This window comes from Lactuca virosa, chromosome 3, assembly GCF_052849685.1.
Source record: "Lactuca virosa cultivar CGN04683 chromosome 3, Lactuca_virosa_CGN04683_v6, whole genome shotgun sequence".
Lineage (NCBI taxonomy): Eukaryota > Viridiplantae > Streptophyta > Magnoliopsida > Asterales > Asteraceae > Lactuca > Lactuca virosa.
The window spans coordinates 78236299-78262288 of record NC_136428.1 but is presented as its reverse complement, the minus strand read 5'-3'; the positions used below and the strand labels follow the sequence as shown (position 1 = coordinate 78262288).

General features: G+C 33.0%; 4 protein-coding genes across 4 annotated transcripts; 2 read left to right on the top strand and 2 right to left on the bottom strand.

The window, feature by feature from the left end:
• Positions 1-368: 368 nt before the first annotated feature.
• LOC145163703 (putative phospholipase A2 homolog 1) lies at positions 369-1182 on the bottom strand. The gene is made up of 4 exons (XM_079082498.1): positions 1075-1182; positions 955-994; positions 741-860; positions 369-547 (listed from the first exon to the last, which is right to left on the bottom strand). Exons 1-4 carry the CDS (start codon positions 1180-1182, stop codon positions 369-371), a joined length of 447 nt encoding a protein of 148 aa, XP_078938624.1.
• A 1516-nt stretch (positions 1183-2698) lies between these two features.
• MAPR4 (membrane-associated progesterone binding protein 4) lies at positions 2699-5146 on the bottom strand. Its single transcript, XM_079084980.1, has 8 exons — positions 4807-5146; positions 4283-4359; positions 3951-4022; positions 3718-3755; positions 3500-3543; positions 3322-3368; positions 3050-3224; positions 2699-2946 (listed from the first exon to the last, which is right to left on the bottom strand). The coding sequence occupies exons 1-8, from the start codon at positions 4912-4914 to the stop codon at positions 2779-2781; spliced, it is 729 nt and encodes a 242-aa protein (XP_078941106.1). The 5' UTR covers positions 4915-5146; the 3' UTR covers positions 2699-2778.
• A 7632-nt stretch (positions 5147-12778) lies between these two features.
• Positions 12779-15994, top strand: LOC145166053 (succinate--CoA ligase [ADP-forming] subunit alpha-2, mitochondrial). The gene is made up of 7 exons (XM_079084979.1): positions 12779-13094; positions 13511-13720; positions 13818-13988; positions 14118-14241; positions 15041-15102; positions 15199-15280; positions 15577-15994. The coding sequence occupies exons 1-7, from the start codon at positions 12867-12869 to the stop codon at positions 15711-15713; spliced, it is 1014 nt and encodes a 337-aa protein (XP_078941105.1). The 5' UTR covers positions 12779-12866; the 3' UTR covers positions 15714-15994.
• A 3364-nt stretch (positions 15995-19358) lies between these two features.
• On the top strand, positions 19359-21581 carry LOC145166052 (DNAJ heat shock N-terminal domain-containing protein). Its single transcript, XM_079084978.1, has 4 exons — positions 19359-19862; positions 20291-20547; positions 20632-20815; positions 20908-21581. The coding sequence occupies exons 1-4, from the start codon at positions 19491-19493 to the stop codon at positions 21544-21546; spliced, it is 1452 nt and encodes a 483-aa protein (XP_078941104.1). The 5' UTR covers positions 19359-19490; the 3' UTR covers positions 21547-21581.
• Positions 21582-25990: the final 4409 nt, after the last annotated feature.

Here is a 25990-nt window from a genome sequence, read left to right as displayed (position 1 = left end):
AAATCTAACAAAGACACTAATACATTCTAAAAGAATAATAATGTTGCTAAGAGTCACTTTCAATTTCATGGTCCATTCTTCAAGCATCAGTTGCTTCTGTGGAAACAAATCCAATGCATAAATCAGTGAGAAAATATCCATATTCCATTCCAACAGAATTGGAATTCGTGATTCCATTCTGATAGAATTGGAACATACCGAAAAGTTAATTACCTTAGCAAGTCATTTTCCCCTACTAACAATGATGAAGGTCAATGTTAGATATAAATCTTAATATGTGAGGTAACTTACAAAAAAAAAGAATTTGTATGAATTATATATAAATTTGAAGTCTAATCTTAAGCAGCAAAGCAATTACACTTAGTGAATTAGAGTTCAAGCTTAGAGTTACCAAACTGACTAAATAAAATATCCATGTCCATACCCTGTTGCATTGTAGGCACTGCAATGTCAACAGGGCAATCTCTAGAAAACCCAGCCATTCCCGATTTTTGAACTTTCTTTATGCACCGCTTGAATTTCTCGTGACATTTCACATTCGTCATTCCTACCATACACAGATTACTCACTCATGTCAACTATATTTGTTAGGGCTCAAAGCTCACTTCAAACTATCATATTTATATCACCAAATCATCATCAAAACTTAAATTATCAAAGAATGGTAGAGATAGAAGAGATTAGAGGATAAAAGTGCACACCAAACAGGCAATAAATTCTATCGAATTCTCAAACAATACCTCTTTTCTCGACGCATTCATCATGAATCTGACAACACGCATCAAGATCATCGCACAGCCTTTCACCTGGACATCCAGTCCATCCAACGCCACAGTACTTCCCGTATCTAATCCCAATCGCTGATCGCAATGTCAATCAACAAACCTCAAACCAAATCAATTACATCTAATAACTTCTAAAAATGTTGGGGAAAAAAATCAGATAGAGCATTACAGTTACAGTTTTCTGCCACGCATCGCTTGCTGCATCTCACCTGACATTTCATTTATTTTCGATTTTCAGCAACGTAAAATTTAGATTTGAATAAAGTTAGAAAGATAGATATGTATAAACCTGAGATGCATCCGAAGATTCTGGGATCGCGATGGAGATGATTATGTGCATACCTGAAAGAAAACCTGCCGGTGGGGATGTTGAAAGAAAACGTCGTATCTGCCTCATCAGGATTCGGTCCGGGATCGCCGAACCGAATCGCACCTCGCCACCGGAGATGCCTCTTCCCTCGGTCTATAGCTGCGATGAACAGTGGCTCATCCTTTGGAGAACTGGAACGGTTTAATGAGGGGATCAATTTAGGGTTTTCAGAAATCGGTTTTTATATAAAGTGGGGAACGAGATTTAATAAAAGTCAATACTATGATTATAGGAATTATTGTTGGAAGTTATTAAACAAATTACTAAATTATCCTTATTTATTTATTTATTTATTTAATTTTTTATTTAATTTTGATTGGCCCACATTTATGCATACGATAACACAATACTTAGTTTAAACAAATGAATATATATATATATATATATATATATATATATATATATATAATTTTCTATTACTCTCCTATTAAGATTCGGCCCCTCCTCTTCTATAGCTTGTGTTCCGCCCCTGGTCTTAGGGCTCCTAATAAACTATGATTTGTTGATGGTATAGAGGTCTTAGGGCTCCTAATAAACTAGAATTTGTTGATGGTATTCTTAAAAAGGAAACAAGGAAACAGTTGAACAAGCAAAAGTTTTAAAGTGGGAACATGCTAATGTAGTAGTGTGTTCTTGGATTCTTAGGTCTATTTCTGAGTCAATATATGGACATGTTTATTTTGAAAATGCTAAAGATATTTGGAATGAACTTTTTGAAACATACAATAAGGCTGATGGTATTAAAAATAAATAAATAAATAAAATTAAAAAAAAAAGATGTATGAGATTTGATTATTAGTAATAGACTAAATGTTTGATTATTAATAATGTTATGCTTCTTTTGATTAAAAAATCTCATTTATAACAAGTTATTTCCTATAATCTTTATACGCAAAATGTTATTTCTCATATAAAAGTACTTGTGTCCCATTACCCATATGTGGTTAAGACGCATTCCAAGGTTTGATTCTTAGAATGTTATGATTCTATAAGGCATTAGTTGGTTGTGATGCATGCTTTTTATGTAAAGGTCGTTGTGTTCAAGTCCCATCAATGAGATATATAGAATTTTTGAGTTTATTAAGAAACCCGATTTTAAATCTTGACGACAGTTTTTTTCTTTAACTTACTTCAAATTTTAATTTCAATGGGCTACTTTTTGTTGTTGTCCAAAACCTTAAATATGTTAAGACCAACCCTGAATAATAATGTGAGTGTGTGACATGTTGATCTCTGTTACCCTTTGGTAATTGAAGAATAACAGCATACACAAGGTAAAGAAGATAAACAAGGGTCCTAATGGTGTGATATGAGGGTAACCATTGAAAACCCACACAAGTGAAGAAATGAAAACAAATGAAATGGAGAGATCATTTTATACTTGAGATTTCTCCAAAGACAATAAAATTAATGAAATATTCTACAAAACTCCTATTATAGATATTTATATGGAATTCTTTTGAGAAGACTTTAGAACATTGTAAAATGTTCTTGGTTCTTATAGAGGGCTCTGAAATTTTGGGTCAAACTTTACGCTTTAAGCTTTCTAAGAAAAAACTTTACCTATAATGAAAATAAACATCTAATACAATAGATAAATAACACAACCTTGTTTCATGGCAATCATAGCCTACAAACTTTAGATAAATAACCACATCCTTGGTAAACTTCTAACCCCGGTTGATCTAAATCTGTTTCATTAAAGCATGCACAACGTTTGCTCATTTTACCCGTCAATGCTATTTCTAATGGTCGTTGAACTAGCCTCGGGTATCCATGGTCACACCAAACCTGCCATACAAAACATAAAAACATAATCATCATCATTTTCTTATTATTTTTTTCAAATATCATTTATACAGACAGACACAGACACAGACACAGACAAACGTACCTCGGAACCCTCATCCTGGCTCCACTTGGAATTGCAGCCAGGAACTTTTTCTTCTTCCTTCTTTTGCTTCTCCATTAGTTGTGCACCTCTTGCTGCCTTTGCTTCCACTCCTTTTAGATATTTTGTGGGGTTCCCTTCACTATCATAATAGCGACCTACTAACTTCCCTACAAATCTGATACAACCAATCAAAGTTATTCAAGGAACCTAAAAAAAATGATAATATTTTCTTGCTACAAAATTATTTTATACGGAAACCAACATAAACTTACATGTATGTCCTGGAGTAAAAGTCTCTCCATTCAACCACACTCTTCACCTATATAATGAAGATAGAATGTTAAACTTTATACTAGCAACCAAATATGAATATTATTTTAGGGCAAGAACTAATAAAGAGTTATAATGACAAAAATCTAGGTATTTTTTAAAGAAGCAAACATTAATTACCTCAGTGCTAGATAGACCAACTAAAGTGTCGGTTAGCCCGTCTCCTGTTATATATTAAATGACAAAAATCAAAGTTAATATATGTAAGTTGACCATGATAATTTCTTAAGGAGCTTTTGATTTGAATTATACCAAAGTAATTTTTTTCTAAAAGTTCACGAATTGCAAATGAATTTATTTATAAAAAAGGAGTGTTTGATAAGGATTGACAAATGGACCTGTGAAGTTTCCGGAAACAAATGCCCTGGAAGCATCTCTGGAATCAAAAAAATATAAGGAACGATCATTAGTATCTACACAATGATATCAGTATACTTTCAAAAAGAATCTTATTAGACTATAGTGTTGATTCATGAACTATGAAACATTTAAAAAAAAAAAAAAAGTTAAGAGATTTGAAAGAGCATTTTTATACATTCATTTGAAAATTATAGAGGGAAAAAGACAAAACCTTCCAGCAAAGTGACTGTAGCCACCTCCTTTCCCATAATGAGATTTTCCTTTTGTTACATCAAACACCGACCTGATAATCCACACATAAAAGAAAAAAATGAAAAATAACAAATTAAAACCCGTGCTTTCACAATACAAAATGATATAAAGACAAAATTAGCACTAGTTGCATGCAATTATCAATGTTTTAGCTTACATTTAAACAATTCAAATCAGTTATATAGTTTTCACCATATAAACTTAATTTTTCTTTCAGATGAAGGTGTCTAACATCATGAACTTAAAACAAATCATCGGTCAAACAGAAAGAAAGAGTGAAAAAGAGAGTACCCAAGAATTCCAAGAAAGATGGGTAGGCCTTTATCAGTTCCATTGTATATAGCAAGATCTTCTACTGTAAACAATCTCTGCATTAAAAAAATAATAATAATAATAATAAATCAATACCATGGTAAGTGATACATTCAAACGTTTTGCAATCAACCCCTATTAAGTAATTGATAAAGATTATGCAACTACTTCATCACCAAAAAAATTCATCATAAAAATTCTGATCCAGTTTAATGTTGCTCAAGAAAACTGAATACACATGGAGACGTTTTATAACCACAATGTATCATATTCTTATGAATAAAATCTCAATACCACCAATAATCTGAATCAATAAATAACAATGGTGAAATAGATAATCTTAACTTATAATTTTGTCAGAAAAACATACGACTGACAGACACTAAAAGTTATTTCAAATTTCTCAAGAAATACGCAAGGGTATCTTGATATACACAGCATCTGGAAAGTAGGAAGCGGGATCTGAACGAGAAAAGAGAATAAAAAGGGCATAATATACATACTGGGGGTGATGGCGATGCAGGAGGACTATTGGTGAGTGGATAAAAAGCGAAGAGGAGAGATATCAAAGCGATGGTAATGGCGACTCCGACGAAAGATGAAACCCCCATTCTGAAGGGGTTTTGAGTCTTCCCCTTTTCAATTGGAGAACAACTTTTGTTCCGGAACCCCAATTTCCTCCAAAAACTCTCTGCTTTTGATCGGATCTAATTGCAACAAGATCAATTTTCTGGTTCCTTGGAGTACAATTTTGCGACTTGAGCAGACCAAAAGCGTTGAACAGATTGATAAAGATTCGATGAAAACCATGAATCGCTTCCGAACACCATGGAAGTAGTTGATGTATATGAGTATGTTTATAACACTTCAAACAAAGTCAATCTTTTATTAGAAAAAAAAAATTATCATTTTTTTTAGAAATTAAATATATTTTTATTTTTTTTCCTACTTATCCTCTTATCAAATGATATTTGATGACAAATATTAATGATAATGTTATTAAAATATGACATATTTCATCATTTTACATGGTAGGAAGATAAAATAAGAAGAAAAAGTAAAAGAATATTTAATTTCCTTTTTTTTAACAGCTAATTTTTTAAATAAAATAAATTCTATATGTTTTTTTTTGAAGAATAATATAACTGAATCTAAAGACTGATATTTTTTAAGCAAATATCTGGTTGAGTTGATTTTTGATGTAGATTAACGAAAATGTAAATTATTGAGATGTATAAATAATTTATTTATATTGAAATTATAAATAGTATATTTTGTTAAAATAAAAATGGGTCCCAAAAGATGAGGAAATTCTAAGCTTTTGGATCAAAACTGTTAATAAATTTTTTTTTTTGCTAAAACTGAAAAAATAGGGCTAAAGAATGAAAAGGTTTGGGCTTAAAATTGTAAGCGTTGAAAGGTTATAGGACCAAAATTGTTATAAAATGTAATTTTTTTGATCAAAACTGGAAAAGAAAATTGATAGGGACAAAACTGAAAATAGTGAAAGTTTTGGGGCTTAAATTAAAACAATGAAAGTTTTTTAGGATCAAATTTGAAAAATATGAAAATTTACTATAACAATGGAGCTACAACTAAAAATATTGAAGTCTTGGGATCAATAACTAAAAACAATAAAAAACAAATTTATGCTAAAGTTGAGAGCAATAAAAGTTCATATTCATAAGGTGTCTCGTTAATTATATCGTTTTATTCTAATAAAAGTTATTTTTTTTTACCAGTCATCCTATTAAATCTTTTAATTAATGTATGTCACTTTTAAAACTATTGATTCTCTATTTTAAATTTTAAATTTTCTATTGTAATAATATTAAATTAATAACATTAAAATAAAAATTAAAATAAAATTAATACAGATTATAAGTTGATATAATTTCACGTATTTATTTAAATGAACGATTATAAATTTATATAATTAAAAAATATATCTTAATTAATAATTAATTTAAAATAATTGATTAATAATTTTGAGTTTTTACTATGAAATTTTAATTAATTTTGTAACTGTGGTTTCCACAGGTTATAAATTAATATATTTATAATTTGATAGATAAAATAAAACAATCACAGACCAATCTTGGTTTCGGTTGACTGAGTATTTTTTTTATTTTTTATTTTTTTTGTAAATTATGTTCTTTTTTGTATCAAAATTTAGGTTGTTTTGTTTCGTGAGAAAAAATAATATTACAATTCTTACCCTTTTGCATATGTTGCTTTCCTCTATTACGGTATATCTAATCATAATGTTGTCGTAATTATTACCTTCTCTTTTGTGTCTCATTCAAACTCAAGCCTTTTAAATTTCCTAATGTTATTACAATAAAAAGGATTTCAACCCGTTTTGTTGTTTGTAGTTGGGACCCTAATAAATATGCAAGGTTTCCAAGTGAAAGGCCTATTAGTAATCACTTAAAAAGTAGGGTTATCAAATATGCAAGATTTCTAAGTAAAAGAAATTTTGCGTTATCGACCAAAAGTTGCAATGGAGTCTCCGAGGAATCTTACTCTTCTTCCTCGAATGAAATTTCAGGCCTCCTTAAATTTGGAAACAACGTAGGGTTCTAAATTGGGGAAAATAATAAAGATATTCTGGAAGATGTGCTGGAAGTGGACATTAGTGGTAAAGGTGACACACATATTCCCAAATGAATGTTCTAAGCATTAATATAAGGGGATTGAGTGAGGCTCGCAAAGTAGAGTGGATAAATGATCTCAAGATTAGAATAAAATTGACTTCATTGGAGTACAAGAAACACACATATCTGAGATAGCTAGCAATGATGTTGCAGGTTGTTGGGGAAGTACAGGTTTTGAATTCGAAACTGTAAAGCCCCAGGGGAAATCTGGAGGATTGCTCAGTGTTTGGGACTCAAATGTTTTCGTGAAAACTAATACTATATCTTCCAGGTACTTCCTAGCCATATCGGGACACTGGAATGGATTCCCAGGCACCACCACTCTTGTAAATGTTTACGGACCTCAATCAATTGCTGATAAGCGAGTATTATGGAATGAACTGTTGAATCTCAAAAATAGTGTAGATGGGATTTGGGTCTTCCTTGGGGATTTTAACGTCGTGCGCAGGAGTGACAAAAGGTTCAACCCGTCTTTTTGTAAATATACTGCAGAGGACTTCAATCGATTCATAGTTGAGGCTGGGTTGAAAGAACTCAAAATGGGAGGGATGAAATATACTTACTTTCGGGAGGAAGGGAACAAACTAAGCAAAATTGACCGATTTCTTGTGTGCCCAAATTTCATCGGGGTACAGCCAACAACCATGGTCATTGCTCTACCAAGAGTACATTCTGATCATTCTAAAACCTTCTTTCATTGACTTCGGCCCTTCACCATTCCGATTTTTTAATTCATGGCTGCTCAAAGAAGATTTTAATAAGGAATTCACTGAGGCATGGTCTAACTTCTGTGGATTTGGTACCCCAGATAACTTTCTAAAGGCCAAATTAAAATATGTGAAAGACAAATTTCTTAAGTGGAAGAATGAAGACTCCAAAAAAGAAGTTGGCTCGTTATCCATTCTAAGGAACAAGGTAATTGAGATAGAAAGAATAGCTGAATCTAGAATGCTCTCTGATTCTGAAAGAAACCTATGGCGGGAAGATAAAGTCAAAATGTTGGAGTTGGAACATATTGCCAAACTTGATCTCCAACAGAAGGCGAAAATTAAATGGCTTACTGATGTTGATGAAAATTCCAGGTTTTTCCATGGCACATTAAAGAATAATAACAGGAAAAATAAGATCCATGGGCTGATTGCAAACGGTTCTTGGACAACTGATCCAAAGTTAATCAGACATGAAGTTTTCCAATTCTTTGCAGGAAAATTCAAGGAGAGATGGCCCATACGTTCGTTACTGATCAATCCGCTCTTCAAGAAGTTAAACATGGAGCAACAATATTCATTGGAACTTCCTATATCTTGTAATGAAATCAAAAATGCGGTTTGGTGTTGTGGTGGCGAGAAAGCGCCAGGTCCTGATGGGTTAACTTTTAAGCTTATCAAAGCCAATTGGGATTTAATGAGTGGTGATATTTTCAACTTTGTCAAATATTTCGAACAACATCCCTCTATGGCAAAGGGATGCAACTCGTCTTTCATCACGTTGATACCCAAGGTGGCTGACCCTCTCTCTCTTTCAGATTACAAGCCCATCAATCTTATCGGATGCATGTATAAGATCGTAGCCAAGGCTCTTTCCTCGAGATTAAAATCAGTGATAGGTTCTGTAGTCAGCGAAGTCCAATCCGCGTTTATTCCAGGACGAAATATACTAGATGGACCTCTAGTAATCAATGAAATTTTTTCATGGGCCAAGCAACTTAAGAAGAGAATATTTCTGCTCAAAATAGATTTTGAAAAGGCGTTCGACTCTATTAACTGGAATTACCTTGACTCAGTTATGGAGCAAATGAACTTTGGAGTCATGTGGCGAAAATGGATCCATGGTTGTCTAGCTTCATCGATGACATCAGTGTTGGTTAATGGTTCACTAACAGATGAATTCCCCACCTCTAGAGGCATTCGGTAAGGAGATCCGCTATCTCCTTTCCTTTTTATTTTAGTGATGGAAGGATTATGTGTGGCGATTAAAAGTGCATGTTCTAATTCGTTAATTTGGGGTATTAAGCTACCAAATGAAGGGCCTTTGATCTCTCACCTCTTCTATGCGGATGACGCTATCTTTGTTGGCGAGTAGTGCAGTGAAAGTAGATGTTTTCATATTTCATCGGGTCTTAAAGTGAACTTTTTCAAGTCCAAATTATTTGGCATTGGCATATCTACACAGGAGACTCAACGTATGGCGTGGATATTAGGCTGCATGGAAGGGTCATTTCCGTTGACATATTTGGGCGTCCAGTCGGGGCAAATATGTCACTAAAGAAAAATTGGCAGCCCATCATAGATAAGTTTCGAGCTAAGTTATCAATCTGGAAAGCCAAATCACTCTCATTTGCGTGGACGTCTCACTCTGATAAAGTATGTGCTAAATAGTCTTCCAACTTATTATATGTCATTATTTAAAGCACCACAGGAAATTATCGATCTCCTAGAAAAGATAAGACGTAAATTTCTATGGGGTGTGTCAAAGATACATTGGGTGGACTGGTCTAAAGTAGTAGCAGCAAAAAAGGATGGAGGCTTAGGAGTTGGAACTTTAAAAGCTCAAAATATATCTCTACTTACCAAATGGTGGCGGAGACTATTAAATGAGGGTGATTGTCTATGGAGAGAAGCAATTGTAAGTATCCATAACTTAAAGAAAAAACCTGCCTCATACATTGCAAAGAAAACATTCAATGATGTATGGTGTAACATCTATAAGGCAATTTGTTCCATTGACGAGATGAACCTGGATAGGATTAAGATGTTTAAGCTCGTTCCTGGATGTGGGATGAAAATCCTATTTTGGAAAGATACGTGGTGTGGAAACCTTCCTTTTCAGGTCCGCTTCCCAACTTTATATAACATGGAAATGGTCAAATGTTGCAATTTAGAGGACCGTCTCTTCGCTTCTGGCTTCACCTGGAAGTGGAAGCAGGAACCAAATGATACCACTTCACTAAATGAATTATTACAACTTTACACAACCATTGGATCGATGGAGGTGCCTTCTCAATCATCCTTTGGTTTTCGATTCATACCGAACCTGGATGGTTGTTTCACTGTTAACACAATGAGGAGAATTATTGACTCAAAACTTATACATTATAAAGGTCATGTTGTTTTATGGCCCAAAACAGTCCCATTAAACGTTCGTTGCTTTGTGTGGTGGGCAAATTTGTCGAGAATCCCTGTGGCTATCGAGTTATCAGAAAGAGGAGTAAAGGTTCCCAATCAGATGTGCCACTTATGCAACAAAGCACCTGAATCTGTTGATCATCTTCTTGTAAGCTGTGAATTTGCAAGGGGTGTTTTTGAATGGGTGTTCAAATGGTGTGGGATAAGAACTCAACAATTCTCCAAGGCGAGTGAGGTCATAAATTTTGCAGCTTCATGGGGAAATTGTCCAAGGAAAAGAACAATCGTCAGCACCATATTATCCTGTCTACTGTGGAACATATGGAGGGCAAGGAATGATATAGTTTTCAAGGATTTGAAAACTTCTTACACAAAAGTAGCCGATAATATCATCTCACTATCGTTTCTATGGTGCAACCACAAGAGTAGTAATGGATGTGGAAGTTGGGTTGATTGGTGTTGTTCGCCATTTCTTCACCTTACTAATGTTGTCTTGTAAATAGTTTGCAATTTCCTTTTCACACTCCTTGTACTACTTTTGCGTTTTAGCTTCTTGCTAAGCGTAGACTTTTGCTTTGGTTATTATATATCGTATTTGTTGTTTAAAAAAAAAGACTTGTTCGTGATCACTTAAAAAGGCAGAGTAATCTTTCTACCAAAGTCCTCATCCTTCGCAATGAACTTGATAGGTTCTAAATAGACTTGATAAAGACTATAGTATATGGTCAAGAATCATCTTTCATTTTTGGAGTGTCACGTCGGTTTTTGTCTCCACTCTCCATTCACTCACCAAAAGACAGGAAAATTATCACCTTCCACTATCTTTAATTTTTTCATTTTTTTAAGAAAATATTTTATACAGATATTATATTCGTTTTGTAGGTAATTAAAATCCATTAACTTTAATATATTTTTTATAATTTTTTAGTATATATATATATATATATATATATATATATATATATATAAAATTTAATAAATATTAAAAGAACTGAAAATAAAAATAAATAAAAGGCTGACCAATCACACGAGGAGAGAGAATGAGGGATAGTCTCCCCTCATCCTTTCCCCGCACCCCTTTTCCTGCAACCTCAATATGGTGTTCCGGGGTGTGGTTCCCTTTCCCGTTCCATATCCACCAGTCTAATGAGGTTTGTCTTAATAAAGGTCATTCCATTAAACAAAAGGATATAGTTGAGTGGATTCATGAAGGATACAAGAACTTTTTTTTTTTTTATAAATCATGAAGAACCAGAACTACAAAAAACCGTATTGATTCCGTTCAAAATGGTCATGTTGCCTAGTTGGATGGAAATGAAGTCTCTAATCTCTTCGTGTCTAATTTCCAGACTCTTCTCACCCCTCAACCCATTTATGATCATCATTCTCCTTCTCACCCTCAACCCATAGATACAAATTCATTTTAAAATAATATTATTGTTGATATTAATGACGAATTTAATTAGTTTCATAAATAATAAATTATAATTATGGATATCATTTAATATACATATAATTATGGAAATCATTTAATATCTATATTTATTTGATTAAACAATAATTTAATTTTTACTAAATTCTTATTGGTGCATTCTAGCATATAATAAATATGAGAAACATTTGAACCTATATATATATATATATATATATATATATATATATATATATATATATATATATATATATATATATATATATATATATATAGACGATTAGATGCCAAAAAGTTATTGTTATCGTATAATTTTTGGGAAAGTAAAAAAACTCAAGACGTCTTTGTGTATTATAAAAAAATAACCTTATAAATAAAGAAAACAAAGCTATATTAGTGGGAAAAGGTCAATGTAAGAATTGAATGCGAGCTCTTCATGAGCAGTGATAAGCGTTTTGACAAGTAAACCTTTTGATGATACAACATATTATATATACAAGATATATAAACTCTAACATACCAAACGTTGGGGCCCTAATCGATTACGTGTCCCTAGGGAGTCGCCCATCTTGCCCCACCCATTGGACCGACCCTCAGTGCCTTCATGGTTACCCCAATTACAAACGATGAGATTAGAAATGTCTCTTTTCAGATGAGTCATGAGTGATGACAAAGCCATGAGGCCTAATGACTTTATTTGCTAAAGTTCTTCAAAGCAACAAATGAAATTGTTGGGTTGGATGTATGCTCAGTTGCTCATGAGTTCTTCTATTATGACAAACTATTGTTACTTGGGTTTGATTTTTCGTTCACATGACATGTGTTTCTACTTCTACCTATTCTATTAAAGTTAATGAGAACATTCATGGTTTCTTTGAAGCCTAATGGATCTCTATCATGTGGCTCCTCTTTTTCCATATCCAAAACCTTGGGTATAAAAAATATTAACATCTTTGTAATATTTAATTAAGTTTACAAATTTTGCAAGAAAAAAAGCCATCACACTTTTCATATTATATAATAAAGATTGTATTAAAAATACAATAGTAATTTTTAACTTTTAGCCCGAATGCAGTCGGATTGTTTTGCATAACATCAAATGATTACTTCGGTTGTCTCATCTAGTTGAGTAACATTTTGATATTTTTTATGGCAAAACTCTTTTATGCACATTCAAAATAATACAAATACAAATACAAAGGTCAAATATTGACCTGGTCCAACCCGACCCGAATAGTATATTTTTCCCAATATTGTGCCCTTCCTGGCTGCTTTGCTTATTCCCTCATATCATTGTCGTCTCTCTCCGTAAGGTCTTTGCAGACGAGAGATTTGGAACTGCAGCCAATATGTCTCGACAAGCCACTAGATTCATCGCTAATCTCTCCTCAAAACTCACCTCTCGTACATCTCCTTCATCATCATCGAACTCGATCTCTCAAGCGCGTTCATTCGCGACAGCTCCTCCTCCTCCGGCCGTTTTCGTCGACAAGAATACCCGCGTCATCTGTCAAGGAATTACAGGCAAAAATGGCACCTTCCACACCGAGCAAGCCATCGAATACGGCACTAAGATGGTAAAATTATACGTTTCTACCACTGACTGTATATACGTGATCTGATTTACCCTACGTTAACGTTTTTGATCGCGACATGATTTCGTTAGGTGTTTGTGGGCGGATCTAGGGTTTTATTTGTCTGGTGATCTGTAAAATGATTTTTTGATTTTGTAATTACGAAAATGACATTCTGTAGTCTGGACACAATTTAATAAGAAATATTTGACTGACAAGTAATATGCCAAATTAGAGAAAACGTTTAGAACAATAAGCCTACCGATACTTTGTAACGCTTAGCAATGACATTGAGATAAATTTTGGATTATAAATGAAAATGTGAACATAATGATCTAACAAATGTATATAAATAATTTCAACATGTAGCTCTGAAAGTGCTTTTCGTTTATTTTGAACCTTGTTCTTGACTTGTGCAGGTTGGTGGAGTTACCCCAAAGAAGGGTGGAACAGAGCATTTAGGGCTCCCTGTTTTCAACTCAGTTGCAGATGCAAAAGCTGAAACCAAGGCTAATGCATCTGTAATTTATGTGCCTCCACCATTTGCTGCAGCAGCAATCATGGAAGCATTAGAGGCTGAACTGGATTTGATTGTTTGCATTACAGAAGGAATTCCACAACATGACATGGTAACCTGCATTTCACATCAATATGTTGGCTACTTGTGCTTTCAATGTAAGAATGTTATTGACTATCTGTCCCTTGTAATCAATCATATGCATACAGGTTCGTGTAAAGGCAGCTCTTCTTAAGCAGTCAAAAACTCGGCTGATTGGACCAAATTGCCCTGGTATCATTAAGCCTGGAGAATGCAAGATCGGAATCATGCCTGGTTACATTCATAAACCAGGGCGTATTGGTATTGTATCTCGATCTGGCACACTAACTTATGAAGCGGTGAGATATTTTTGATTTGTTCTTAATTTATTTTATGATTGGTTTAAGATTACTTGCTTATTTTGAATTTGGAAAACATTATGATTATATGCAACTTTTTGAATGATTTGTTTGTTCATTTTGTTACAGGTATACCAAACTACTGCTGTAGGGCTAGGTCAATCCACATGTGTAGGTATTGGTGGGGATCCTTTTAATGGGACCAACTTTGTTGACTGCATGAGAAAATTCATTGATGATCCTCAGACAGAAGGTAACTCAAGTTTTCAAATGTATTTGCATCTCATTTTGATGTGTGGATAATTATTGTGTTTCCAACATGAATATCATAAAAAAATTTGTTACTTAGTTTTTTAAGTTTTGTGGTAACTTTTAATGATTATTGTGTTAGGGTTGCCTTAAAGGCTAAAGCACAAGTCTATGCCTATGTTACTTTCTTGCTGAGGTTAAACATGATACTTTCCAAATATGAATTAATGCTCTGTTTAACATCAGCGTTAGCAGTCTTTAGTTTTTCCATGTGTATTCCAAAAGTATGATTTTCTTGCTAAGTTTTACTAAAAAGTTGAATTACTATCAATTATATGTCTTGGGACTGGTTATCTTGACCTCAAATATTTGTATGGATGACTGGAGAGTTATAATTTTCTTGTATTTCCATAAATAAGATGTCCGATTAACTTTTATTGACTTTTAAAGTGTCTCAATAATATGGAGAAGCATATTGGTGAAGAAAGAATGTAGCATGGTTAATAAACATATATTTAGATGTCTCATTTTAGTTTTATGTCAAACAGAATCAACATTAATTATTGTTTTCTAATGATGCTTAATCGTTAAGAGTTGCACTCAGGAAAATACTTTCAAAAAAGTAGGGCTAAATTTGAAATACTTAGAAAAATGATTTACATGGTATAGTTATAGTACTTGTTTGGTCTCAAGCAGTCTCCCTTTTAAGTAACTTGTATAATAATTGAATTCATTTGGTCGTACAATTCTAATTTATTTTGTTACAAAATTTTAAAACTTCATTTGGTTGGTTGGCAATTCAGGTATCATTCTGATTGGTGAAATAGGCGGTACTGCAGAAGAAGATGCTGCTGCCCTCATAAAGGTTTGATATTTACTTTAATATTGGATCAATTATATATTTCTATTAAATAATATAAGTTTCTCATAATTACATTTTTTTTTTTAAATTTGGAAACAGGAAAGCGGGACTGACAAGCCTATCGTTGGGTTTATTGCTGGACTTACTGCTCCACCTGGGCGACGCATGGGTCATGCTGGAGGTATTTTTTTGCCAGCTGTCATGTCAGTCTAGTTTTTACTGACATGACATGACAGAACAAGTTGTACTGTTTGGTCATGAGAACTGGAAAAGGACCAAGACCGGTGTCACTGGGACAAAAGTTGTAGTTCTTAGTCCCACCTAATAAATTAAAAATGGGACATGGACATCTCTCTTCTGTGTAAAAGACGAGAATGCCCTTGCAACAACCATAAATAAAGTTAAAGTTAGTTTTTTTTTTGGTGTGTGGGATGATTATTGATTAACGTAATAATTAATGTTGGTTTGAATTGGCAGCCATAGTATCAGGTGGAAAGGGTACAGCACAAGACAAAATCAGGACCCTAAGGGAAGCGGGTGTGACAGTGGTGGAATCACCAGCAAAGATTGGAGCTGCTATGCTTGAAGTTTTTAAACAGAGGGGTCTTGTTTGAGTGGAGACCATGTATTAAGAAGAAAAAGAAGAAACCGTTTTCAGTTCAAAATAACGAAAGATAAAACACCCGGGCGAGTTTATATGGTTGGATTTTAACCTTGTTGAGTATTTTTAGCAATCCTTTTCTTTTTCTTTATGAATCCAAAGCCAAAGCCAAGTGCCACGGCATATTTTCTTAGTTTTGCAAATTTGGAAAAACGTACAGGGATTTGGAATTGAGATAACTCAATTATGGTTGATTGAGTTGAATTTGAATGGAATGGGACCTTTTTGTGCCTACTCATGCGTGTTTTTAGATTTTACCTATGTTTCAAAAGATTCCAAAAACTTGACAAGAAATGCCATCAAGTATGGTGAGCTATTCTTAAAAAGCTTGACTTGAGATTGATTTTAAATAAGCTCGAGCTTAATATAGCCTTTTTTATTAAACGAGCTCAAGCTTGTGTTACTAAGCTATTAGGCTTGTAAGCCTAAACGAGCCTACATATATATAATAAAAAACTTATTTCTATTTTTATATTTTAAAATAAGTAATTATTTAGTAAATACCATTTTAGAGAATTGTATATATGAGCCGAGAGTCTGTATAAATCTGCACAAGCCAATCTACAGCTCTATGGCATAAGACTCAAAAGGAGCCAAACTTGAGCCCCAAAAATTTTAAACGAGCCTAGCTCGAGCCTAGTCAAGCTCGGGTTTGGCTCGGCTCTTTTGCACCCTTACCCTGAGAATTAGCAGTCTTTAATAATTAGATATGAAAGTAACCGTGTTTAATCTATTTTGGAAGTTTTGTAAAATCATAACCTGAATACATATCTGATATCCGGAAACTGTGAATAATTTTGTATCTCGGATTTAAATATTTTTAGTACGCCTAGTTATTAGTGTACATATAACTTTGAAGTCATTTTGTACTTTTAAGGTAAAGAAGTAAAAGAAAAAGAATTTTACAGCAGTCATATTCTAGAAAATATAATTAAAGAAAAAGATGCAAGATCAGAATTACTGTAAGTTAATTAAAGATTGGTATTTTAAATAACTATTAGATATATCCTCAAATATTAGGGGTTTTATGGGCGTTTCTGCAATAGTCAATACTGGAGGTTTGTGGCTGTAGCGTTCAAACCGGCAAATATAGTCTTACAAGTTACAAACATTCAGCATACGTGGTCAACTTTTGTACTAATAACCAGTCACGTTAGAAAGCTACGGCTACCCATTAGGTTACGGCCTTAAGGGTTGGATTTTTATTGAACTATTTGGATACAAAAATAAACACGAAACATAAAACAAGTTGAACTTTAGCTTATAATTATTTGACCTAAAATCTTATCAAGCTTTCCAATATGATGTATGTTTTAATCTTTTTGTGCCGAACTTGAATCAAACTTGCTTTATCGAACACATCCCTCAAATATTTTTGAGCTACTTCAGCCAAGCTTGATTTATGATTTATCGAATACATTTGATAAATATTTTCAAGTAATTTAAAAGCTTTTGAATCGAGCTTATATCTTTATTGAATAGAGTTCGTTGAGCACTTGAAACGAGTTTGAACTTAGCCTAATATTGTTAAGTCATGCTTGAGCTTGTGTCATTTCATTGCAACTCTAATTGTAGTTTACACTTTACATATATTATATATGTATTTCATATAAGTATTTTTGATATGTAAGGATGATTTATATATTTAATATTTGTGTTCAGTAATTTACATAAGGTTAAGTGGTGGGGTTTATTCGCTTAAATTTTAAGAAAAGGCCTTAGTACTCATTTTTGTAAGTTGAGGGGTTGATTTGTGATGGGAATACAAGGAAGGGAAATGTTGAAAATTATGTAAAAGATGTTTATTTATTTATTTTGGAGTAAATTACACGAATAGTCCCTATGATTTTGGATAATTTGCGCGCTTGGTCCCTAACTTATTTTTTTAACTCAGAAGGTCCCTACTGTTTGTTTTTGTTATGCGCTTGGTCCCTACTGTTTGTTTTTGTTACGCGATTGGTCCCTGTATTACCTAAGAAGACTATAATTTAAATAGGAAAAAATGGTGGGGTAGGTAAGGTAAGGTGAGGGGAGGGGGTGGGTTTGGGTGTGTCTTTATTTAATATAAATTAAAAAATCAAGGCCAAAATAGTCTTTTTAGGTAAGATAGGGACCAAGCGCGTAACAAAAACAAACAATAGGGACCTTCCGAGTTAAAAAAAGAATTTAGGGACCAAATGCGCAAATTACACTAAACCATAGGGACCATTCGTGTAATTTACTCTTTATTTTGTGAAATCAGTGAAATCTGATATTTGCAACACCTATCAACTCAAGTAAGTACATTATTTATTTGAGTATTAACTTCTCAAATATTATGCATATTGACTTTAAAACAGGCTGTATGTGTATGGCTGTGGATTATAAAGAGTGCAACGACAATAACATGAAGTTGTAAATAATACGTTATGCTGTACAATTTAAACTTTACTGTTCTTTAATTATTGGATTGGACCAATATTGCGAGAAGTGAGTCTAATTGGAATTTTCAAGGCGTTATCGGTCTTTCAAAGGCCAAGGTGCAATTGTGGGTTATTAGTATTACGAGTTAATAATTACTAAAATTGGGAAATTAAATATGTACGCAAATGTCAGGAATAAACAAGAAAAAGTCACACACATACATAACGTTTAACGTGTTTCTTCAATATGACTTACGTCAAATGTCATAAGAGAATATTCTTATTCATGAGGTTGAAAACAATAGTATCAATTGAAACCTTAGTTATCAGTCATATTATATAGGCAAGATACAAAACATAACCTTAACTAGAAGCCTAAGATCTGAGCTGACTTTAGGAAACGAGTTTAAGATCAGAACAACAATAACATCTGCTTCACAATACCAAAAACCATCTTCATACGATTTTGCAACAAATTTTCCTTTCATGGATTGCTTGGATGACCTCATGTAAATGAATTACTTCAACTCTAGTATGGATAAAGAAATATTAGTGTTAACGTGTTTATATACTGCTTGAATAAAGTGGTAAGTGAAAAATAAATATTGTTAAGGTGAATTCATTCTACTGGAATGTACATATTATCAGTTCAGAACGCACGATATGAGTTAGATTATGTCTATTCAAAAATTATATTTGAGCACTTAAATTGTACTAGTATTTGTGGTTCCAGATTTTTCAAACTTAGAACATTTATCGAAATTTGTAATTTTTTTAAAATTTTAATTGAATAGTAATTGGGTGTTTATCATATTTAATTAGAATAAATAGAATTAATTTTTTTTTCTTTTGTAAATTTAAATAAATTAACCCGTATTGAATCCATATATTATACATATTGGATTTGGGAGAAAATGAATTAATAAATCAAAAAACCATTTATTCAAAACATGTTAAATAAATCAAGTGAATTATACTTACTGGATTTGGGAGAAAGTGAATTAATCAATCAAAAAACCATTTATTCAAAACATGTCAAATAAATCAACTCAAAAAAACCCATTATAAAACATATGATTATTCATATAAAAAAAATCGAAATAATAATTATTTTGATAAAACCCATCCCCTGTTTTAGCATTTTTGTGAATTTCTAAAATTGGTTTGATCAGGATAAATGGGTTAGTGGCAGGGGAAAAAAAGAGAAAACAAAAAGGGAAAAAGGAATAAAATATCTCTCTACTCTCTCACGGCTCAACTACAAAATTCCTTTCATCTCTGCGTCTCCTCCTGCCCCCACCTCCACTCCCATCCGATCGGAGCTCACCATGCATTCCATGATCTTTTCACCGTACACGCTAACGCCATCAAGTTCATCGATCATACCACTAACATCTCTCAAATCCAAATCATTCATCACCGCATCTCCAAATTTTTGGAGAAAGTCTCGCTCTGATTCTGCTTCGGTGATATGTAATGTTTCAGGAACTTCATCTTCTTCTATCACTGATTTCGATCTGTATGATCTGCTCGGTGTCGATAGTTCCTCCGACCATTTGGCGATAAAACAGGCGTACAGGTCACTGCAAAAGAAATGTCATCCGGATATAGCCGGAGCGGCGGGACACGACATGGCAATCATTCTCAATGAAGCCTATGCTGTTCTATCTGATCCTCTTTCACGTTTCTCTTATGACAAGGTTTGTTTCAATTGCTCTCTCTTCGTTCAATTTTGATTATGGAAGTTTAACTTGTTTACTTTTCGAATTGATGTTCATACTGTTTGTTCTGAAATCGATCGTTTATATGCGGATTCATAAATTAATGCTTAGATCGTTAAGTACTGAAGTTGAATTATTATTCCAGAAAACATTAGATGCTTAACTAATTACAACATATTCAAGATTAATTGCAATGTTTCAAATATTTAAAGTTGAAATTGACTTGCCTTTTTTAATCAGATCATGATAATATTGATTTTGTTCGAAGGTTTACTTTGGGTTTGAAAGTTGAAACCTCAAGTTATTTCAAATCATTTTCCCTCCAAGTTTCCTATGATTAAAATATAATATAAAACTTCAAATAATAATCAAAGATTTCATATGCATAATTGAGGTTTCTCATACAGGAGCAAGCTAAGGTTGCAGATTTCAAAGGTTATACAGGGAAACCAATATACTCAGTATGGTATGGATCCGAGAGTGAGCAGAGAGCTATCTTTGTTGATGAAGTCAAATGCATTGGCTGCTTAAAATGCGCGTTATTTGCCGAAAACACATTTGCAATTGAATCTGTTTATGGTAGAGCTCGAGTCATTGCTCAATGGGCTGACTCAGAAAACAAAATTCAAGAAGCCATTGACGCTTGCCCTGTTGATTGCATCTCGTAAGCTTATGAATTTTGACAAATTCCTACAAATGTTACATAAAAATCGAATATTATGTTCTGATTTTTTAAAAACGTTTCTAGAATGGTGGAGAGGTCGAAACTTGCAGCATTAGAGTTCCTGATGTCAAAGCAGCCACGTGGCAATGTTAGAATTGGTGCAGGAAATACCGTGGGCACACGTGTATCAAATATCTTCGTTGAGGTTGATAAATTCCAGGATCAATTTCATGCAGTCATGGAGAAGCAATCTTCAAAGCATTCCAAGGTGCGTAAAATCTTGAAATAATATGATTCTAAAATCAAATTCAGGATATGTTTTTGCTTCATGTTTACAAAAATTCTGTATATATATATCAGGAACAGGACCTACATTGGGAAGCACGGATGTCTGCAATTCAAGTCATCAGATCATTCACAAACTGGTTGTATTGGAAACCACCCATTCCAGGAATGCCTGCATCTCAAACATCTAGAAAATTATTACAAATTCCAGAAAACTGCACACAATCAAACTCACCAAACATCAACAAGCTCAAAGAAGCTGTTGCTGCTCGAAAACAATCACAAACAGCTACAAAACCAAAACCAAACGATTCACCAGAATACTGGACTCCATCGGCATTCATCCTCCCGGAATCAACAAAGAACAATTCCGACCCTAAAGCTTCACCTAATACGACAACTAGTAAGAAACCTAAGGGGAAATCATACAGTGACAAGTTTGTGGGTTCAAAGATTCCAAGGAGGAGTAATGGTTATGAAATTGGTGTTCCTGTTGTGATGGCTGTTGTTGCAGCAGTTGTAGTTAGGGTACAACTTGGAGATGCTTCTGGTGGTGGAATTGAAACACATGTTGGTGGTTCGTTGTTACTGGATGTGGTTAATAGTTCGTGGCTGCAAGTCATTCTGGCTGGTGTTACGTGGTATCTTGTTGGTATGGCTGCGGTCGAACTCTTAGCAGTCTTTAGGATAAAATCGGATGATACTGTAGAATGAATAAAAAAAAAAAAAAAAAAAAAAAAAAAAAAAAATATATATATATATATATATATATATATATATATATATGTTATAGGTTAAATTGTGTTAGTCTTAGGTTATGAATACATACTCCATGAATTTACTGAAATGGAACCTAGTGCTAGTGCTTATCACTTGAGATTTAAACACTACTAATATACTAAATAGACTAAGGGCATGTTTGGTAGAGAGAATTAAAATGATTTCTCTTGTTTGTTTAATGTTAGAAATAGGAGAAAATAGAAAAAATTGAATTCCTTTTCCACCCTTTGAATTCTCTATAAAATAAGGAGAAATGACGAGAAAAAAGAAAATTAAACAACACGGAGAATTGGTAAAAACGGCGGAGAAATGAAAAATAAAAAGGTCTCGCTCATCACTGGTTTCTTACTCCCCCTTCTAGAACCCAATGGAAAAATGGGTTTATTAAAAGTTGTTGGGTAAATTATACGGATGGTCCCTATGGTTTAGGGTAGTCTGCGTGTTTGGTCCCTAAGAATTTTTTTTAACTCGGACCGTCCCTACTTTATCTTTTTTTGCACGTTTGGTCCCTCTCCGTTCTAAAATGACTAATTTACCCTCATCCATTTCTTTTTTAATTAATGTTATATTTATATATTTATTTATTAATTACTTAAACAATAAAATAATTTAAAATGTGACCCATCACTACCCCCAATCCTCCTCCCCTCCTTATGTCCAGTCACCGGAAAATTACTTCTGGCCACCACCGTCACTAACCTCCGATCACTACACCGGAAAATTACTTCTGGCCACCACCACCACCAACCTCCGGTCACTACCACTGCTACAAATAAGAACCCTAAAAATCAGAAATTGAAACTGAACCTAGTTAACCAACAAAGACATTAAAACTGAACTAGATATCAGAAATTGAGATCAGATGAAACCTATAAATCAAAATTAAAATTCGAAATCAAAATGTTTGAAACCCTAACACTTTCATGATGAAACCCCATCTGAAACAATTAATGAAGCATATCACATTTGAAGTCCGTCATGATGCTCTCAGGCCGTTGGTTCTCTGTCAACCCTTCCCGTAATATTCCCAATAGCAATGAGCAGGGATGCTATGGGAAAGGGAGACACAGAGAGAGAGAGAGGGGGAAGAGAGAAAGAGATAAACACAGAGAGAGATTGGGTGGTCGTTTCCAATCTGCTTTCTGTTTTTTTAAAACCAAATGATTGTCGTTTCAGTGAAATATCGTGACTTTGGAGTGTAAATTGGGACCGATGGCACCTTTAGAGTGGTTTCTGGTGAAGTCAATAGGTATCGGAGGATGTTGACAGTCGACGATGGCTCTAGAGTGTAGATCGACGCTTTGTGACTGCTTGATGGAGGCTTTAGAGGGGCTTAGATAGAGTATAAAGATGATGAGGCATGGTCGACGACTTTGCTAAGGTTTCCGGCCGGTGTTGTTGGCCTGGAAGTGGTGTCCGACGACGGTGGGTTTAGTTATCCATTAGGGTTCTTGAGTTTAAATAAGAGGGGAAGATGCAACTGGTAATGAAGAAGGAATGGGGATGAAGATGAATAGGGTATGAAGCGATGATGACGACTATATACATTTTTTTATTTTATTTAAGTTTTTTTTCAGTTTTTTCAACTTATGTTTTATTTATAATTTATAATAATATATAAAAAATGAAAGTATATATATATATATATATATATATATATATATATATATATATATATATATAATAATAATAATAATAATAATATATATATATATATAATAATAATAATAAGGGTAATCTTGTCATTTTATGTCTATCAGAGACCAAGCGTGCAACAAAAATATAAAGTAGGGACGGTCCGAGTTAAAAGAAGTTGTTAGGGACTAACCACGCAGACTACCCCAAACCACAGGTACCATTCGTGTAATTTCCTTTTTTACAACTGTTTAATTGTAACAATGAATTAAATTAGAGTTGGATTAAATCTTGATTGGACAAAATTTTAATAGATAATAGACATTGTTTCTTGTTTTTGACTTCAATCATCGCTGATAGTTTTTTTCATGTTCCAAATAAAAGATATTTTTATAAAATTTAATTCAGATATAAATGTTAATTAACAATTATAAAAAATAATTGGTGAAATATAATTGAAAAAAATAAAAAAAATTAGACATAAATAATTAAAAATATACATTTACAAATTAATATGTAAAATAATGTTGATTGAGAGAATTTAAAAAAATTATTTCCATTCTACTCTTTAATAAAACCAAACAAGAGAATTGATTCCCGACTAAATCTCTTCGTGAATTCTCAGTTGTACCAAACAGTGGAATTATTTCTCTTTCTCCGATTTAATTCTCTTTCTCTGCATTTCCATTTCATTGTTCAATTCCATTTCTTTGTACCAAACGCAGCCTAAGGTGTTGTTTGTTTTTTCGAAGAGAAAATTCATGAAGTCTGCGGACCACTTCTGCAATCCTCTGTAGCAGAAGATGTGGAACAAACGGCTGCAACCTATAATAAAAAGCATGTTTGTTTTTTAACATCTGCAAACAGCTGCAGTAAACTGTAATCTAAATAAACTAATTTTATAAACTGAAAATAGTTCTCAACACCAAAATTTTTATAATTCTACTCTTAAAACATTTGAAAGAATACTAAAAAGAATATGTAAAAAAACAAAAATATAAAACTTTTTAAAAAAAACTTTAAAAAATATAAAAGAAGCTAATAGTTTTATTCTAGAAAAAAATTAATTTTATAAAACATAAAAAAAGAAAATAATAAAAAAAATTAAGAAAGTATTGCAAACGATGTCTACGAAATTCGTAAAAAATTTCACACGTTAAAAAAGATGCAACTGAAACTGAAAAGATTATTAACAAAAACGGTAAAAAAAATTAAAAAAATCAAAGTTTTTTTTTTTAAAATCAAGTTTAAAAAATTTGTGGAAACTATAAAGAGAAATTGTATCAAATCCGTAAATAAAAGTTTAAAAAAATCAAAGTTTTTAAAAAAAATAAGTTATACCAAAATTCTAAAAAAAACACTTGGAAAAAATGAAAGCTGAAGAGGTTTGAAGAGGCAAGTCAAGTGCTGCGCCACGCAGCACACACACAGAAGTTTTGTAGTCTGAAGCCTTCCAAAAAACAAACTGCTGCGAGAGGGAAAGTGTTGCGCGTGTGCTGCGTCGCACAGCAAAAAGTGGTTTGAAGAGATTTTTTAAAAAAACAAACAGCACCTAAATAGAGTGAGTCTATGATCAAGCTTCAATTTAAAGATGGTCTGCCATTCAAAAGAACCGGTGTAAGATAGTAGTCCTACTCCTACATGATCTTCATACTTTACAAACTTTCGTAATTATATTAAAGGGTTAATGTCACTCTTACGCTACAAACTTTAGGTTTTCGATCTCTTTTGATTACTATTCCTTTTTAATATTCTAAGCGATTATTTAGAAGATAAAGAGGTCATCCGGTTGCAACTATTACATGGTATGCCACATGGCATGACATTTTGGTAAGCAAAGATTACACAGGTGGCGCCGACACACACATGGTTTTTTCTTATTTTAGTATATATTATCATAAGACCATCTCCAATGCATTGAACTCAAATGAGTTCAATGGATTGCCACATGTACATTCCACTCACTATACAATTTTACCTATTAAACTCTACACTCCATTAAACTCAATACAATTTAATGGATTACCACATCATTTATGTGTGTGTGTGAGGAGAGAGAGTGTAGAGTTCAATGGGGATTGAACTCTCCATTCTATTGAGTGTCATGTCTTTAACCCACAATGGGGATTTTGAGTTTAATGAGATTAAACTCCCTATTAAACTACCATTGAAGATGGCCTAACCCTTATTATTATTATTATTATTATTATTATTATTATTACAAAACTAATTATCATAATTAAATTCAAGAGTCGAGACATCAAAAATGATTCCCAATTTCAAACCATCATTTCTCTTCCCGGTTGTTAAATCTCGACCACCACCACCCTATTGATTTTATTCTCCACCACCGATCAACATCATTCACCACTGAATAGCGACCAACATCCTCCACCACCCATCACCATCTTTCGGAACAAAATAATCGAACAAAAAAATAGCTAATCGAAATATCCCTCCTTTAAATCGTCTGAAACCAATAGAATTCCCCAAAATAGTCTCATGTGCAAATTACAACCTAATACATTATTATAAGGGATGGTCCGTTGATTTTAAGGCCTTGGACGAAACTAAAAAATTGGCACATAAATATAATTTTTTTACCTATAACCAAAATTCATTAATACTATCATAGTTGTTATAACAATACCTATAATATATATATATATATATATATATATATATATATATATATATATATATATATAGACACATTTAGGAGGCATACATTTTGAAATAAAAT

What these genes read in the sequence shown, in the direction of transcription:
- LOC145163703 (XM_079082498.1), bottom strand. Translation starts at nt 1,182, where the DNA reads ATGAGGCAGATACGACGTTTTCTTTCAACATCCCCACCGGCAGGTTTT. An exon ending in CGTGGCAGAAAACTGTAACT is followed by an intron (nt 861 to 954) that starts GTAATGCTCTAT and finishes CATTGCGATCAG; the next exon opens with CGATTGGGATTAGATACGGG. An exon ending in TGAATGCGTCGAGAAAAGAG is followed by an intron (nt 548 to 740) that starts GTATTGTTTGAG and finishes TGTGTATGGTAG; the next exon opens with GAATGACGAATGTGAAATGT.
- MAPR4 (XM_079084980.1), bottom strand. Translation starts at nt 4,914, where the DNA reads ATGGGGGTTTCATCTTTCGTCGGAGTCGCCATTACCATCGCTTTGATA. An exon ending in CTGCATCGCCATCACCCCCA is followed by an intron (nt 4,360 to 4,806) that starts GTATGTATATTA and finishes TTTTTAATGCAG; the next exon opens with AGATTGTTTACAGTAGAAGA. An exon ending in TTGGTCTATCTAGCACTGAG is followed by an intron (nt 3,369 to 3,499) that starts GTAATTAATGTT and finishes TTCATTATATAG; the next exon opens with GTGAAGAGTGTGGTTGAATG.
- LOC145166053 (XM_079084979.1), top strand. Translation starts at nt 12,867, where the DNA reads ATGTCTCGACAAGCCACTAGATTCATCGCTAATCTCTCCTCAAAACTC. An exon ending in ATGCTGCTGCCCTCATAAAG is followed by an intron (nt 15,103 to 15,198) that starts GTTTGATATTTA and finishes ATTTGGAAACAG; the next exon opens with GAAAGCGGGACTGACAAGCC. An exon ending in ACGCATGGGTCATGCTGGAG is followed by an intron (nt 15,281 to 15,576) that starts GTATTTTTTTGC and finishes TTGAATTGGCAG; the next exon opens with CCATAGTATCAGGTGGAAAG.
- LOC145166052 (XM_079084978.1), top strand. Translation starts at nt 19,491, where the DNA reads ATGCATTCCATGATCTTTTCACCGTACACGCTAACGCCATCAAGTTCA. An exon ending in CACGTTTCTCTTATGACAAG is followed by an intron (nt 19,863 to 20,290) that starts GTTTGTTTCAAT and finishes TTTCTCATACAG; the next exon opens with GAGCAAGCTAAGGTTGCAGA. An exon ending in TGCCCTGTTGATTGCATCTC is followed by an intron (nt 20,548 to 20,631) that starts GTAAGCTTATGA and finishes AAACGTTTCTAG; the next exon opens with AATGGTGGAGAGGTCGAAAC.